We start from the raw sequence: 16004 nt of genomic DNA, 5'->3' as shown, positions 1-16004 counted from the left end.
CCTGCAGCAGGAAGAAACTTGTTAGATTAAGTGCCTGAATAATCTTAAGAAATTATCCAGTTCTGTGCCATACAGAGGTAAGAAATAATTTTAACAATCCCCATCACTAAGACTGGGAATGAGGTCTTTCCAAACTTTAATTTTGGGTTCAGTCTAACCCTGCACTGTGGTTCAGACATACCAGTGCAGCACCAGGGAGAGTTTTCAAAGCAAGCCACAGCATTCATATACCCTATCCAGCTCTAGCTGTGTTCATGGTTCACTTGAAAAAAAAAAAAATCACTCTTTGAAAAGCCATAAATCATAACATGACTTGCTCTGAAGACAGGGAAGTCTGGAAAATGTACAGTTAACTGCTGAAGTTCAGTTGCCACACCTCAGTGTCAGATGTTATCAGCAGAAATGAACCACAAGTTCCCTTTACAAGGCAGACTACAACCTGTTTACACTTTAACTTCATTCTTTGAGAAGTTATTGCAGCTTTACTCTAGCAGCAATCAAGCATAAAGAGCTCTGCAGAGTATAAGCATGATCTTTCTTACTGTAAATATTATCACTTAATTACCCTAAGTGATCAGATTCATTTCTGATGCTGCTCCATAGGATTCTTCCTGACACAGTTTTCCTGTAATAATGTTTTTCTTGCATTTTAGCCTACCAGTTTACAGGCTATTCCAAAGCCCATCAAATTCAGGACTTGATGAGTTCAATATCAACCACTACACAACAGACAATTAAAGACAACCTAGTCATAAATAACAAGTAACACAGTTACAGAAAACATCTACAGATGCCTAGCAATTTTCTTAAATCAAAAGTACAAGCTCATGATACAACTTTTGTGAAAAGAAAATTGATCCCCTACTCCCCAGCTACACCTATGGATAAAACACTGCCTTTTAGCATGCCTCACCACCTGAATTCCTTCCCCTGTTAGAGAGGCTAGCAGGGATTAATTACTTTTAATTGGTCGATTAAGGACCAGGGGGAAGGAACCACACAGGTGAATGTGGCTGTATTACTCATTCACCTGCAGCTGCTGCAAAATACCTGCAGAGGAAGCAAGATAGGGAAGCAGTCAAACATAATTGTTCTCAGCTGAGAAATACTAATGTGACGAGTAGAATTACCCTTTGCATGCTTGAGCACACTGAAACAAGTCAGAGCTGCTCATTCTGCCTCATTAGAGGATGTCACTCCCCCTCAGCACACTGAGGGCCTCCTCCACAGTTTGCTGGAGTCATGGGAAGGATTCCCTGCGTTGGATTTCCTGTGTCGTTGGTCAGCATAAGCAAGGGTAGGTTCCACTCTGCGCTTATTGTACCTCTGACACACTGAAAGTCTCAGGACTTCTGTGGTGCCTAAGAACTTCAGCTCTCCTTTGCCAACAGTGACTGCTAAAGCAGTGTGGTTTGGGCTCTTGGATGCCTAAAGCAAGCTAGAATACATCACCCAGGTCAACTGTAGGCACCTTTTCATAGCTGGCTCCCACAGTACAAATTAAAACTGTGTAATTTTAACCAGTTGCATAATTTTACATTCAAACTTGGTGACTTTTGGGGAAGGAGGGCCACACTGTACATCCTGTAGGAGATTCCTTTAGGAAGCCGATTTAGGAGTGACTTGGCTTCTACATTCATGAGGCTAAAGGCATGTCCATGCTGCAGCCCCAACGCTGACTGTGATGATGTAGGGAAAGCCATGTAGTGGGAGCCCCGTGAGAGAGGAGGACGTATCCTGCCAGGAAGTCTGATGCTAGGTGGACATGATATACTTGCTCACTGTTCTCGAAGTTGTCTAAAATGTTTTTTCTTCTTCACTATGTTTCACTTCCATCATTTTACACTGTGCCTCTTTCTTGGTAAATCACACAGTAAATATACAGAAGAGGCACATGCCCCACTTTACAGCACCTAGGACAGTTAGGATTAAAGTTTCCTTAGCTTTACACACAAATACCTAGTCCCACCAAAATAAAGGGTCTGCTTCCTCTTCATCAAATGCCATTTGACAACAGCTGGGCAATTCTGCTGGCTTTTTTACAGCCAAAGTTGGATAAATTATTGTATCACCACACAAGAGAAAGCTTTCTGATGGCAGCATTTTGCAATTTTTAAACTACCACCAAGTAGTTTGCCAAAGCTCTCCTTTCAATCCCAGGTTCATTAAACACAGAGTGCTCACTGCCACATGCAGAGAGGTTTATCTAACTGCAAAATCTGAAAACTGCCCAGTTTTCAAAATTAATACTTGCTTATGTTGAATGTTTGTTGATGTGAGCATTCAAAATAAAACTTCAGGCTGACTCTTAACAGAACCCACCCTTTTTCTGATACCTCTGGAAAGGAAGCAGAGAGGTGTTACCATAAACAGCCAGTCTGAAATAACTCTCTAAGACTCAATTTAGAGTCTTAGAGAGGGAACTGTTTTGGTTTTTTTCTTTCAGAAAAGCACACTTTATTAGGTTGTGTACAATTGTACCCTGACTCTTTTTCCCAAGTGAAGGCACAAAGCAAGCAGACTGTTACTTCTTCCTATTCATCATTCTGTAGACACCTGGAGAAAGCACCAGAGAGTCCTCTGCAGAAGACCCACCTCCACAATCTTAGGAGGGTCTTGGTGCAAGAGCCCTCCTCTTTTGAGCTCTTAGCTTCAAAGGTGTTATGCTTCTTATGAATATGGCTTCTCTCCCTTGGATCATGACTTGGGAAAACAATTATGACTTTTCTGTAGCACTTGTGAAAAATTAATGACTGCTTTCCCACACAGCCATAGAATGAAGTACCTTGTCTCCTGAAAGAGGGCTTTTATTTCAGTCTTCTCTTTTTAAGTGAGCAAGGTGGAGAAAGGATGCTTTGCAGCCAAATTGCGCAGTCCCTACTCAGCTACAAATTTCCACTTCACAAAATTAATTCATTTAGGCCTTTGGTGAAGCATATAAGGCTAAAGAGGCTAAACCCAGGACCCTGGTAATAATTATAGTAAGTAAATATCAAGTTAAAATAGTCAGGGTAAGATCTGTTTGTACTGTTGTGCTATGCTACCCAAATGTTAGCTATAAACAGAAATTCAGAAGAAACATGGTGACAGTCTAAACAGTTATAAAATAATCACTCTTTTGTGCTCAGAGCAGGAATTGAATGTGCTTGGTTACTTGGCTATGCTGGCTGAGTACAGCAGCAGCAAGAATATAAAATTTCTGGTCTGCTTGTTTATCTGCCATGAACAAGCAAGGTTTCCTGCAAGGCTTTCCAAGAAACAAAAATAAACATAAAGCCTGCATGTGAGTGCACACAAACAGCATGTAATAATTGTGAAGCTACGCTCCTACAAAGCATGTTACACTAACCACATTAAAACACACAAAAACTTCCTGAAGATTATTTCCACTGTGGATGCTGCTCATTGCAAGCACATAAAACAGAGTGGCTGATTTATTTGAAGCATGAAAAAACACCTAATTTGCAAACTTTGTTTTCTGTGTTCTTCGTTGCTAGAACATAGGCCTATGGGTGAGAGGTAAAAAAGTCCTGTCAGTCCATCAACAATTTGTTCTTAAGTCAATAAAAGTCATCCAAACTTTCTTCCAAAGATTTGAAAGAAAAATCTAGAATAAAACTTTTGCTCTAGTCTCAGGTTTGGTGCCTGAAAATAGGGCTTTCATTATTCCTTATGTAAGACTACATAACAAGCTATATAAAACATAATTTCTTTCTTTAGAGGAGTCTGCCTTTGTCTAATAGTGAGTCAGCATCATCTGACAGATCAATTTTCTGTAAGTGTAGGATGTGGATTTTGCATATCACACTCTCCAAGGGCACCTGTTGGAAACCTGTGTGACTACAGCATGGAATTTCACACCACACAGAAGGTGAACTCAATGACCTCCCAGTGCAGAGACCGACATCACAAAATCTCATCAGTAAGAATGAGGCTGATACCAGATACCTCAAGTTTTCTGTCCTCCAGATCTGCCTTTCTAGAGAGGGGACAACAATATTTCTTAATACTTTCTTGGTTCTTTCTGAAACTGTTACTGTGTCTAGTATCCATGGGATCATTCAGGTCATAAGGGACCTCAGGAAGTGTCTAGTTCTACCTCCTGCTCAAAGGTCAGTCAGCTGTGAGGTCAGATGAGGTTGCTCAGAGCTTTACCTAGCCAAGTCTTACAAAACCTCCCAGGATTTCCAGCTTCTCTGGGGACCATGTTCCTTCATTGTCCTAATGTTGAAAAAGCTTTTTCTTGTGACCAGTCTGAACATTTGTTGTTTCAGTTTATGGTGACCATCTGTCAGTCTTCTGCCATGCACCACTGTGAAGAGCCTGGCCCTGTCTCCTCCATAAGCTCCCCACAGGTATGGCAGGCTGCCATTAGGTGCCCCCAGAGCCATCTCTTCTCCCAGCCTAGCTCCCTTAGCCTCCTCATGGGGGAGGTGCTCAAGCCCACACCATTGTGGTGGCCTTCTGCTGAACTTGTAGTTCATCAACATCTTTCAGATGTTGGGGGTCGGTCCAAAATGGTACAAAGTGTTCCAGATGCAGTCCAACAAGTGCTAGGCAGAGGGAAGTAATCACTTTCCTCAGTCTACTGGCTGTGCTCCCACTAATACAGCCCAGGATGCTGTTGGCCTTGTTCACTGCCAGAGCTAGCTGCTGGCCGATGTTCAGCTTGCTGTGTGCCAAGACCCCCAGGTCCATTTGAGCAGAGCTGCTCGCCAGGCAGTCTCTGGCCTGTATTGTTGCAAACTCCCAAAATCTTTTGATATCAATTCTGCAGGGATAGCCAGGACACCCTTCCCATGCCACATACATCAGAAGCTCCCAGATCTCCAAAGATCATCTGCAGCAGTAAGCCAGGATTAACTTTATAAAGACATGAAGCTAAAATATTGTTAATGCACTTTTTAAAGATACTGGAAGAACAAGCATATGAATTGCTTCCTATTCTTGTATCTGAAAATGAGAAGAGCTGCTGCAAGGTGTTCCTTTCCTCTGAGCATGGTTGTTTATAGTAAAGAATACTAGGCTTTGATCAGCCACTTATATTTACTAAATTGATTTCAACATCTTTGCCAGTGGGCTGTATGGATTTTCAGCATGAGATGCTCCTGCTCATTTGAAGTGGTTGAGATGTTCTTCAGTGGAATTTTCCATTATGATCTGTGCTGTCTATCCTCAAAGCACAATTTGCTCACTGTGCAGTACTCCTTGTCCAACATAATATGCAGAACCATTTTATATCTTGCACAATACTTTCATTTTCTTACCATGATGCTTTACCTCCATCAATTCTCTTGTCTCAACCAAAGTCGTCTTTTACAGCTCTCTTGCATGTAACCTGATACACTTGTTAGCAGCTGTTATGTAGGGTTTTTTCTCCCCCATCCTTCCTCTCTTCAATATTAAAAGTTTGGAGGCAGTTAAGACTTCTCGGGAAAGATACAATGCTTTTTTCCAAAGACATTTGCTTTCTCCCCTCCCTTTTTTTTTTTTGTACTGAAAGTTGGGGTACTAAATGGTACAGACAGTAATCCTGCATGCCCTACAATTCTTGCATGAGTACCCCCCTAAGGAGATCAATACCATTGCACACTGGTTTTTAAACAGAGATGTTTAAACCCCAACAGCAGGGGCTGGATAAATCAGCACATCTATGATAGAGGGGAAAGGAATCCACACTTCCAAACCCCAATCTAATGCTTTGTCCATTAAACAGCTGTAGCAAATCAGTGGTTTTCCCCCTTCATGTCAGAGCCCAACAAAAGATATACCACCTTACTGAGACGCAGACTGTAGAGCAGGTGAAGCTTTACAACAGCTAGTCCAGCAACACAACATGTAAGAACTAGTGGGTTGTACATCTTACAGTACTACTCACTCACCAAAACATTACATTATTTTTCAAGGAAAAAAGAGCAATTTTGGCTCTCTTGCTTTATTGCATTACTGTTTTTAACTGTATCACAAACTGTATCTCTATTAAATTGGCAATATTGGCTAAACTAGACACAGGTAAAGTACTGAAAAACCAAACATGCTTACTAGGGAGCTTATACCTCTGGTTAAGGTTTACTTCTCACTGTGATTAACTGTTTGATACTGATACACACTTTAACATAAAGAGGGCTAGCATATTCAAATAAACAGCAGCTAAAAGGAAAAGCTTCTACACTTAGTATCAGGCTGCAGAAATACAGCAGTTTTTAAGCATGAAAACCAGAAAGATATGGAATGAAGGGAATTGTATTGTTACTGAAGATGTACACCATCTCCCACAGCAAAAGCTTCCAAGTTAACAAGCTTGAGGTGATGCACATGTTAAGCTATACAGGGAATCTACTATGAAGATCTAACCCTTTTTCCAGCAATGTACTAATCTCAAATTAAGACATCTAAAAAAAAAAAAAAAATTCACAAGCAAAGCCCAAATATTTCACTCTAAGTTTTCTAAGTCCACTAGTTTAAAAAGCAAGGAAATGACAAAAAAAACCTCCACCCCACTCCCCAACCAACTTGAGATGCACTGGATGCAATTTTTCTAGGAAAACACAAAAACAAAACCAAAGCAGGCCCAATAACTGACTTCAAATGAAAATCTGGCCCCTCAAGCCTCCCCAGGACATGGGTATATTTACACGGCTTAGTAAATCACCACAGCCCAGTTATTTTTAATAAATAACCCATTACAGAACTGGGGCTCTGCTGTAGGCTGTTCACCTCGGCCATGTTCTTCCTCTGTAGAGTCTAGATAGTACAAGAGCCTCACAAGAGCAGACTAAGTTTATGACTAAAGATATACAAATTTGACAAAATAATATTAAGTATTTAATTAAATAACAGTCTGATTAAATACTTCAGTTTTAGTATTTGTTACAGGTAGGAACAGCTTTTTATTTTTTCATCCCCAAAACAGGCTGTATACAGTATGTATCCTGTGCCCTGTTATACTCTTCCTTTCAGTGGTGCAGTCTAGGGGGGGAGCTGCATCTCATTCCTTAAGAATCAGCATGCTAAAGACATATTGGAATTGCTCTTACCCATTGTACTGGGTCTGGCTGAGCTGAAATTGGTTTTCCCCCATAGCAGCTCTCATGGTGCTGTGTTTTATGTTGGGAGCTGGCAGGGTGTTGATAGCACACTGGTGTTGTGGCTACTGCTGAGTAGTGCTTACACAACACCAAGGCTCCTTCTGACATTTTCCCCCGCAGTGGGACGGGGTGGGCAAGATCTTGGGAGGGGACACAACCAGGACAGCTGACCCGAACTGACCAAAGGGATATTCCAGACCATATGACATCTGCTCAGTATAAAGCTGGGAGAAAGGAGGAAGGGGGTGGGGTCACCCTTGGTCCTCCGAGGCAACCACTATGTGTATTGGAGCCCTGCTTCCTGAGAAGGCCTAACATCACCTGTTAATGGGAAGTAGAGAATAAATCTTCTGTGTGCAGACCTTTGCTTCGCTTTGCTTATATTAAAACTGCTTTTGTTTTACCCACAAGGGTTGGGTTTTTTTTCCTATCTTATTTTCTTTCCCCTCTTTGTCCTGTTGAGAAAAAAAAAGGGGAAGGGGGGGGGAAGTGATAGAGCGGCTTGGTGGGTACCTGGCATTTAGCCAAGGTCAAACAACCATAGCCTTTTTTGGCACCCAACGTGGGGCAAGACAACGGCAGTTTTATATTAATTGTGCTATAGCTGTAGCAGTTATTAAGCGACAAGCTCTTGTGCTGGTCACGGGTTTTTTGATTGCGCTACTTATCTTTATTTTGCTAAGCTCGGGAACATGCTGGAAGAAATTGGGAACATTATGAGTGGTTTTATTCTGCAGGCTCCCGAAGTACTTATTCATCCTTATGTTAGCTCTTCGATACTGTTCATTAATGCTGTTCGCCTATTGTGGGTTGTGTGGAGCTCGGTATGGTTTTGGTGTAAGAGAAGGCAACTTTTGGGTGAGTCAATACCAAAATGTGCCCTGAGGTGGCCTGTCCCTGGGTGGCAGGGGGAGTAGAAGGATTTGGGCAGATTCCTAGGACGGTTATCACCACCTGTAGCCTGGGATCTTACCCTTGAATAGGCAAGCAACCCCGCAAAATTGACACAACACCTGATAGAAGGGTGCCTTGTCTATCCCAGTGAAAATCAGCAACTCCTAGCGCTGTACTGGGGCCTGGCCTATGCTTACTGAGCTGCAGTTCAGTGCTCTCAAAGGACTGTGGTGGAAATGGGAACTCAAACAAAAACAACAGCAGAGATTGCCCCAGTAGTAAAAAAGAAACAGTGGACAAGGAGAACAACAGCCCCATACCCTCGATTAATAAGGGAGGAGAAAGAAGAGGAAGAAGCGGGTCCTTCAGCAAAGGGGTCAGAAGAGGGAATAACAGAACTCAAACAGGAGGCAGAAACTACCCGCTCCCTGACATCATCAGAACTGCGAGATCTGCGGAAAGACTATAGCCACCAGCCGGGTGAGCAGACTGCTGCCTGGCTGCTTTGATGCTGGGATAATGGGGCTGATGCTCAACAGCTGGAAGGTAAGGAAGCCCAACAGCTGGGTTCCCTTGCTAGAAATCAAGGAACTGAAAGGGGAATTGGAAAAGAGACAGCAATTTGCAGTCTGTGGAGACGGCTCCTTTCAAGTGTTAAAGCAAGATATCCTTTCAAGGAAGATCTTACGGACAACTCCCCAGGGAAGTGGGCTACTGCGGATGAAGGTGTCTAGTACCTGAGAGAATTAGCAGTGCTGGAAGTCATCTATGGTGATCCAGATAATGGTGAAGCCCCTAAAAATCCAGAGGATGTCCTGTACACACGGGCCATGTGGAGGAAGGTGATTAAAGGCACGCCATCCTCGTGTTCTGCCAGCTTGGCTGCGATGTACTACCCAGAAATGGATGTGGGAGAAGGACTAAGATGTACACCAACTGTGGAGGCAGTCTCTTCCTGGCTTCAGAACTTTGAAGAGAGTCTTGGTACCTCCTCATCTCTACGGGCGAGCGCCCTGGATGTCAGGAGCACCCCAAGAAATCAGTTCTCTTCCGCCCCAGTCAGAGGGAAAGGGAAACCCAGGCGCATGTCACATGGTGAACTTTGGTTCTTCCTGCGTGACCAGGGGGAGGACATGAGGAAGTGGAATGGTCAACCCACCTTCAAACTCGTGTACATGAATTGCAAGGAAAGACCCCTGCCAAGAAGAAGACACCCAAGAAGGTTGTTAATGTAGCTGGTGTGAAACCACAAGAAAGTATCAGCGATCTCCCAGATACAGGAAGACTGAGATCACCTCCCTTGGCCCTGATGAAGGAATCTCCGGCCTGGCATGGCAAGGGTCAGACAGTGAATACTCCAACCAAGAACAGGAATAGAGGGCCCCTGCCTCCAGCCAGGAGGAGGAAAGGGATGATCGGGTGTATTGGACAGTGTGGATTCGATGGCCTGGCACATCAAATCCACAAAAGTACCAGGCTTTGATCAACACCGGGGCACAGTGTTCATTAATGCCATCAAGTTATAGAGGGGAAGAACCTATCTGGATCTCAGGAGTGACAGGGGGATGTCAAGAACTGTCAGTACTGGAGGCCAAGGTTAGCTTGGCCGGGGACAAGTGGGAAAAACATCCCATTGTAACTGGCCCAGAAGCCCCTTGTATCTTGGGCATTGACTACCTCAAGAGGGGGTACTTCGAAGACCCAAAAGGATACCAGTGGGCTTTTGGTGTGGACAGTTGAACACAGAGAAGGTCAAACAGTTGTCTAATCTGCCTGGCCTCTCAGAAGATCCTTTTGTTGTGGGACTGCTGCGAGTTGAAGAACAACAGGTGCCAACTGCTACAAGGACTGTACACTGATGGCAGTATCGCACAAACCGAGACTCTCTGGCTCCCATCCAAGACCTGATTCATCAACTGGAGAGCCAAGGTGTCATCAGTAAGACACATTCACCTTTTAATAGCCCAATATGGCCAGTGCGAAAGTCTGATGGAGGGTGGAGGTTAACAGTAGACTATCGTGGCCTGAACGAAGTGACATTAGAGTTTACTTATCCCTTTACTTGCTCAGTAAAGGGTGGTAAACCAGCCAAGTAGTAATACAAAGGTTTAATTATAATTTCTGTTAATTAAAACAGATGGCCACCACTGCATTCACATCACTGTCTAGCACTGTCTCCACGGAACTAGCAAATTCAAGCGTGTCTGTTTGAGCCTTACAAAAAAATACACCAAGAACATAAATGTTTGAAAGTAGGAGTGAGCAAGTTACACAATTACTCTTAATATATTTTCCTTCTGGATTCATGCAGGAGAATTCTTCTACTACATGAGGAAAAGGTTTGTGTAATCAAGATAACAAATCAGACTGAAGTCAGACATATTTATGAACAGAAAAGAAAGCTCAGAAGTTAGTATTTTAAGTCATGGAAACATACATCAATACATGTAATTCTAGAACAGAACCACTGATTCTACAGTAGAACCATTCCTCATACACAACCTGCAGTTTGAGCTTTGATTAAAGACGTTGTTACTGACAATCAGAGCACTCGACAGGCCCACCAAGATCCAGCTGGGTGTCGCAGCTCCTCGCTGATGCAGAGCGGGGTTCGCAGTTGGGTTTTGCAGGGGCACAGTGCCCCCTGCCGCTACGAGTCCGGAAGGGGCTGGCTATGCGTTCCACTCCGTGTCTTCAACTGTGACTGCGCGATATCTGCCAGGGCACTCTGTATCTTCTCCAGTAGCATATCCCCACGATAAACTACCTCTTCCAGACGGCCAGCTGCTTCATGATTTTCTTCTTCTAATCGATACAGACTAGCAGCCTTTAAAATAAAAGAGAGAAAAGTATGGATCTTCAAATATAATACAAAATGGACTTTGCTACTAAAGGTAGGTTATGGAACAGTTAGTGCTACCTGGAAAAGAAAAAGATTCTCTCTTTAGCCTCCGAATTACATGCTAGCAACTTCAATGCAACTCGTTATAGGTTGCAGCCTAAAGCAGTGCATATCCACATGGAGTAAACACAACCCCTCCACCAGAGATGTTAGTTTCTTTCGTATTACAACTCTTGGCTCAGGACAGCTTTTCTTGATGAGAAGTGAGTATCTATCTCTCTCCCCACTCTCCTACTGGAAGGTGCTCAGCAAGATATAAGCATAACTTCTTTAAACCTTTCAGTCAAATAGCATAGTTCAGATGAAGCTGTATTATTTAACATTTTTTTTCTTCAATATTTTGTTTCAGAACCAAACTGCTTTTCAGTTAGAAAAAGTTTAGTGAAATAAAACATTTTAACTGCAAAATATTTTAGTATTTTAAAATATTTACCTGATTTAAAACTACTAAAACTTACTCTAACTGGATAACAGAAAAAATAAAACAAAATAGTTTCAAATTGATACTTTTTAAAGCAGTTATACAGGTCCTTAAGAAAACATGCTTAAACTAACTGGCAAATTCTATCCACGTATTTACCTTCTGTTCTGCAACACTGATGGTTTTAGTGAAGGTGAATATATGCATCAAGGACTTGATAGCCCTTGGAGGAAGGATCAGAGAAGGAAGATGGCAAAAGGTAAAAGTTTGAAATTTACAATCCAGCTCAATTATTTCAGTCTCAGTTGTTAAATGGGTGACTGCAGGTAAACCACAGATTTAAGCAGAATACATACTGCCAGCTTCACCACAGGGAACTCAAAAGGGAAGGGTAAATTGTGTTGGGCATTAGTGTAGCAGCCCCTTTTATTATTTAAGGCAAGCCTCAGATTTGAAACATAGACCAAGACAAACTTAGTACAAAAAAAGATAGATCGGCCAAAGTACATCTCTATTAGCCAAGTAGCCATCTACGACTTCTCAACAAAACTTACACTGTGTATTTTAGAGGTTTCAAGCACCTTAAAACCAGGTTTTTTTAAAGAATGTCAGAATATGTATCTTTAATATTGCACCAAATTAAACAATAGAAAATAAGAATCAAAACTAGAATCAGTAAGTGATGGAATCCAAGATAACATCTCAAAGCCACACCAAAAGATGACAAATTCCTGTGAAATGAGATTCTGCATTAACAGAGCAAGAAACTGTTCGAGTATCATCTATAAGGAAAGCATGCCTCTACTGGATAACTAACTCCTCTTTCTGGAGCACCCTGCTTTCCTTGCATCAGCTGTCACTATGATCAGACCCTGCTCAATCAAGGAAGAAGCCCGTAATTTGTCTGCAGCAAGAAAGCCGTCTTCAGCTATTAACTACGCAGTTACATGAAGTTATGCTGGTGTTAATGGGCCCAATTAGTAAGTTCAGCAATTATTGTGACTAGCAATGTTTCCAAGTTTAACCCCCTCTGTTTAAAACCAAACGTGATGTCACTCACTATCAAGTCATTTGTATTTGGCCTAGCAGGCACTTCTAGTATTAGTCTTTCATAAAATGCCTTTGAATAGTTAGAGATTATCAACCTGGGTGTAAAACTTTCAGATGATCTTAAAGCAGTTATAGGGTTCTCAGAGAAACAGCACTCTTGCATGCTTGTTGCATTCTAAAAAGAAAATACTTGATGTAAATCTAGTAGTTAAGAGCCAAAAAGAAGATGCTGTTTAATAGGCAAAATCTGTAGAAATAACAGCAAAACAAGCACCAAACAAACCCCAACACAGCAGTGTTCTTTGAATTGTGGGTCCAAGGCATTTTTTGGAAGCAAGAAACAGCTGAGTATCATGAAAGGATTCACAAGCTGTTTGCAGCTGTTCAGCTCCTGTAAGGCAGGGAATGGAGGTTGTGATAGTGGCTGCCCCTGCTAATAGCTGCCTGGCCAGTAGCTGCTTTCTGTTCCCAAACTCTTCCTAGAATACCTCTGGTCTAAAGAGAGAAGGAGGGAGAAACAAAAGCACCAAGTTTGGCTGGTCCAAAGAAGGACAGCCTATTACTGAAAAGTGAAAGAACTGTTTTGTGACAGAGCTGGAGAACTTAAAGGATAGCCTGCAAACCCTTTAACAACCAGAAAGAAGAACAAAAGGCTTCAGTAAAGCATTGGCTCTGCAGCTACAAAATGAAACGTGCTCCTAATCAGCAAGAGAATGTGAAAGATTATCCAAGAGAAAAAAAAAATTAAAATCAACAAAAAACCCACAACCCATCAGTACTGTTGCATCTATTGTATTAATATTTGAACAGCTGGGGAGAAAAAATGGGTAGCAGTTTCCAGTATTGTGGTGTTATGATAAAAGCACTTTTTTTTTTAAACATTCTAACAGAAAACTAAACTTAAAATATTCTCACTGTGTGTAACCTTATTTAGAACTAGATGCAAGTACAGCGTTTCCACTAAGCCTATAAAATACTTTCAGTCTACTCTCACGAAAAATTCAGGCTTATAGCAAAATAATTTTTCAAGATTACATGGCCTCGAGTAAAAAATGTGTGTTAAAAAAGGGAGAAGTTTGCCTTCAGTTATGTTTTGATATTTTAATTAAGAACACTCTTACCTGCAAAGCTGCTGTTGATTCTTCACTAGGCAGGGAATCTATTAGAACATCAATATCTTTTGCAGTTCTTGCAATCAATGCTGCAAACAGTTGAGCGTACTCTTTAAAAAAAGAAAAGTCAGCCTACTCAGTGTATTGTTAGAAATAAGCACAATTCTGCATACACAGCACAGAGAGATCTACAGACTTGAAGTACGCAGGTGTTAAAAATTGTCTTACATGAAGAAAACAACAGTATCACAACTGATGGGAACTCAACCATATAGGAAAATAAAGGTAGTTTGATTCCAATCCTAGATTAAACAACGTAACTGGTTATACAAAGGGCTGGGCTTTGTACAAATGAATAAATAGCTAGAACTTCATCACTATTAGCCAATTAAGAAATTACTGATATCAGTATTAAGTGTCTTACTCACTACATTAAGTATTGAAGTAGCTAGAAAATCATTTAACTTTTCAATTCTTCCCTTGAAATCTGCCACTAGACAAAAAAAAAGAACACTAGAAACAACATAAAGCTAGCGATTCAAATAGACGGATTGTTTAAATCGTGTTAAGCAACAGATTATGAGAGAGAAAATACTTTCTAATGGCAAAAAATCTATAGAAGAGATTGACAGTCTCAAAGGTACATTTGACTAACTTAAAAACAAAAAACATAACCAACATACCCATTTAAAGCTTAGTCAGGGTCACCACAGGGTTCACCTGTAAAGAGTTTTAAGGCCTTCTTATTAAGACACATAACCGGTAGTTTTGTTTTGCCTCATCAGCATCACTAACGTGGCTGTATGATTTTAGTGAAGTCACTATATTCAGAATTTTAGGAAAAGACAAATCAAAAGAGAGGTCAATCACGACCTACCATTTTAAGACCTTAACAAAGCCTCTAGCTCCTGGCACCACACTGATGCTGGCACCTGGGACAGCAGCAGCTACGATGAGAAAGCAGATTATCCTTCAGCTGGCTCTTCCAACTAATTCCAGTATCAGAGCAAACCACCATAGGCCAATGAAGAGCTAGTATTCAACTGTCCTAAAAAGTGCATTGCTGCACTCCAAACAAGTCTCCTCTGATATCGTATTAGACTACTCTGATACAAGATATATGTAAGCTTTTCTCAGAGAAAAGAAAAAACAAGAGAGGAAAAAAGAAAAGAAGAAAAAAGATTCAGGATTAGAATAACATGGTTATTTAAATACTAACTTGAAATTCTCAGATCAGAAAGAACTTTTAGTTTGCTTGCTAATTTCAGTGTCTTAGACCAGCTTCTCATCTCTCAAAAAAACCCCAAGACAGCCAACACCATCACTGCAAATGCCAATGGGGAGATTCATAATGACATTATTCCTTAATTAATTATATAAGCAGATGAAACATGGAGAAACACAAATAATTAAAAGTTTATGACATGGAGAATTTTAAATTCATACATGATTTCATAAAACTAATTCTTTATAAAAAGACTTCTTGGAAGTAAGGTACAACTCACTAACAACCTCTTGCAGCAGTCGTATTAAAAGGGTTTAATATCTGTAGAGCTACTGTATCTGTGCAAAGAAACCAGCACAAGAAATACATAGCAACACACTTAACACTTAAAATTACATTTCTGCTATCACAATCTTATGCAGCAAGCACAGCTGACATCAATTTATGACTTAACTTCAATCATTTCACCAGCTACTGGGGAAATTGTTGAGCATGAAATACAGATTTTGTATGATAGTGTACTATATCAGAACACGTTCACGTTTTGTTAGGAAACGCAGACTTGCCTTCCGTTGGATTAGCAGGCTGATCTTTGTTTATTGCTGTCTGAATGTTGTTGAAGGCGGCTGGGGGGCCGCACTGCTGCAACACTCCAATGGCATTACAGAATTGGTCTGCGAGCTGCAAGCAGTAAAGAAATCGATAATTTATTTCTCCACTAAAGCTATTCCAATTTTATTTTGCATCCCAGCGGATGACCCCCCCGGCGTCACGTGGGTACACACCTCCGGAGCGATACCCTCTACCTGGGGGCCGTCAGCGCTGGGGGCAGGAGACCGCGGGGGTGGGGAAAGGGATCCCAGCCCCTCACACACGCAGCGGCCGAGCCCAGGGGCAGCGGCAGAGACCGTGGGGCAGGAGAGGACGCGACCGAGCAGCAGCCTCCCCTCTCTGCCGGGAAGGAGAACAACAGGCGTTGGGGGAGAGAAGAGAGTAGGACCCGCCTCACCGAGTTTACCGCATCCTGCAGCTGCGTTAACCGATCCGCCATGGCGCCGCTACCGCCGCCCACCTGACGGAGCGCGCAGCAACCAGCGAAGCCAATAGGACGCCTGGATGTTGGGTGGGCGGGGGAGGGACGGAGGCGGGACGGTGGCGTGGCACTGACCTCCTTCCTGTGGGGCAGGGCGGACCTGGAGCGCCCTCTGCAGGCCGGGAGGTGGCTCGCTCCCACCTCGGGTCAGGCCGCGGGGCCGCGCACAGGAAGCGATTTTCTGACACTTTTTCTTGCTTTCTCGCCTGTGGTTGGCAG

At 42.2% G+C, this 16004-nt stretch overlaps 1 protein-coding gene across 1 annotated transcript; it reads right to left on the bottom strand.

Annotated features, from left to right (window-relative positions):
• Positions 1 to 6812: 6812 nt before the first annotated feature.
• On the bottom strand, positions 6813 to 15796 carry MED21 (mediator complex subunit 21). The gene is made up of 4 exons (XM_074826467.1): positions 15702 to 15796; positions 15259 to 15373; positions 13477 to 13577; positions 6813 to 10809 (listed from the first exon to the last, which is right to left on the bottom strand). Exons 1-4 carry the CDS (start codon positions 15741 to 15743, stop codon positions 10633 to 10635), a joined length of 435 nt encoding a protein of 144 aa, XP_074682568.1. The 5' UTR covers positions 15744 to 15796; the 3' UTR covers positions 6813 to 10632.
• Positions 15797 to 16004: the final 208 nt, after the last annotated feature.

Source organism: Strix aluco, chromosome 5 (assembly GCF_031877795.1).
Source record: "Strix aluco isolate bStrAlu1 chromosome 5, bStrAlu1.hap1, whole genome shotgun sequence".
NCBI classification, from domain to species: Eukaryota; Metazoa; Chordata; class Aves; order Strigiformes; family Strigidae; genus Strix; species Strix aluco.
Note: the sequence above shows the minus strand (reverse complement) of the source record. Positions and strands in the feature narration are given on the sequence as shown.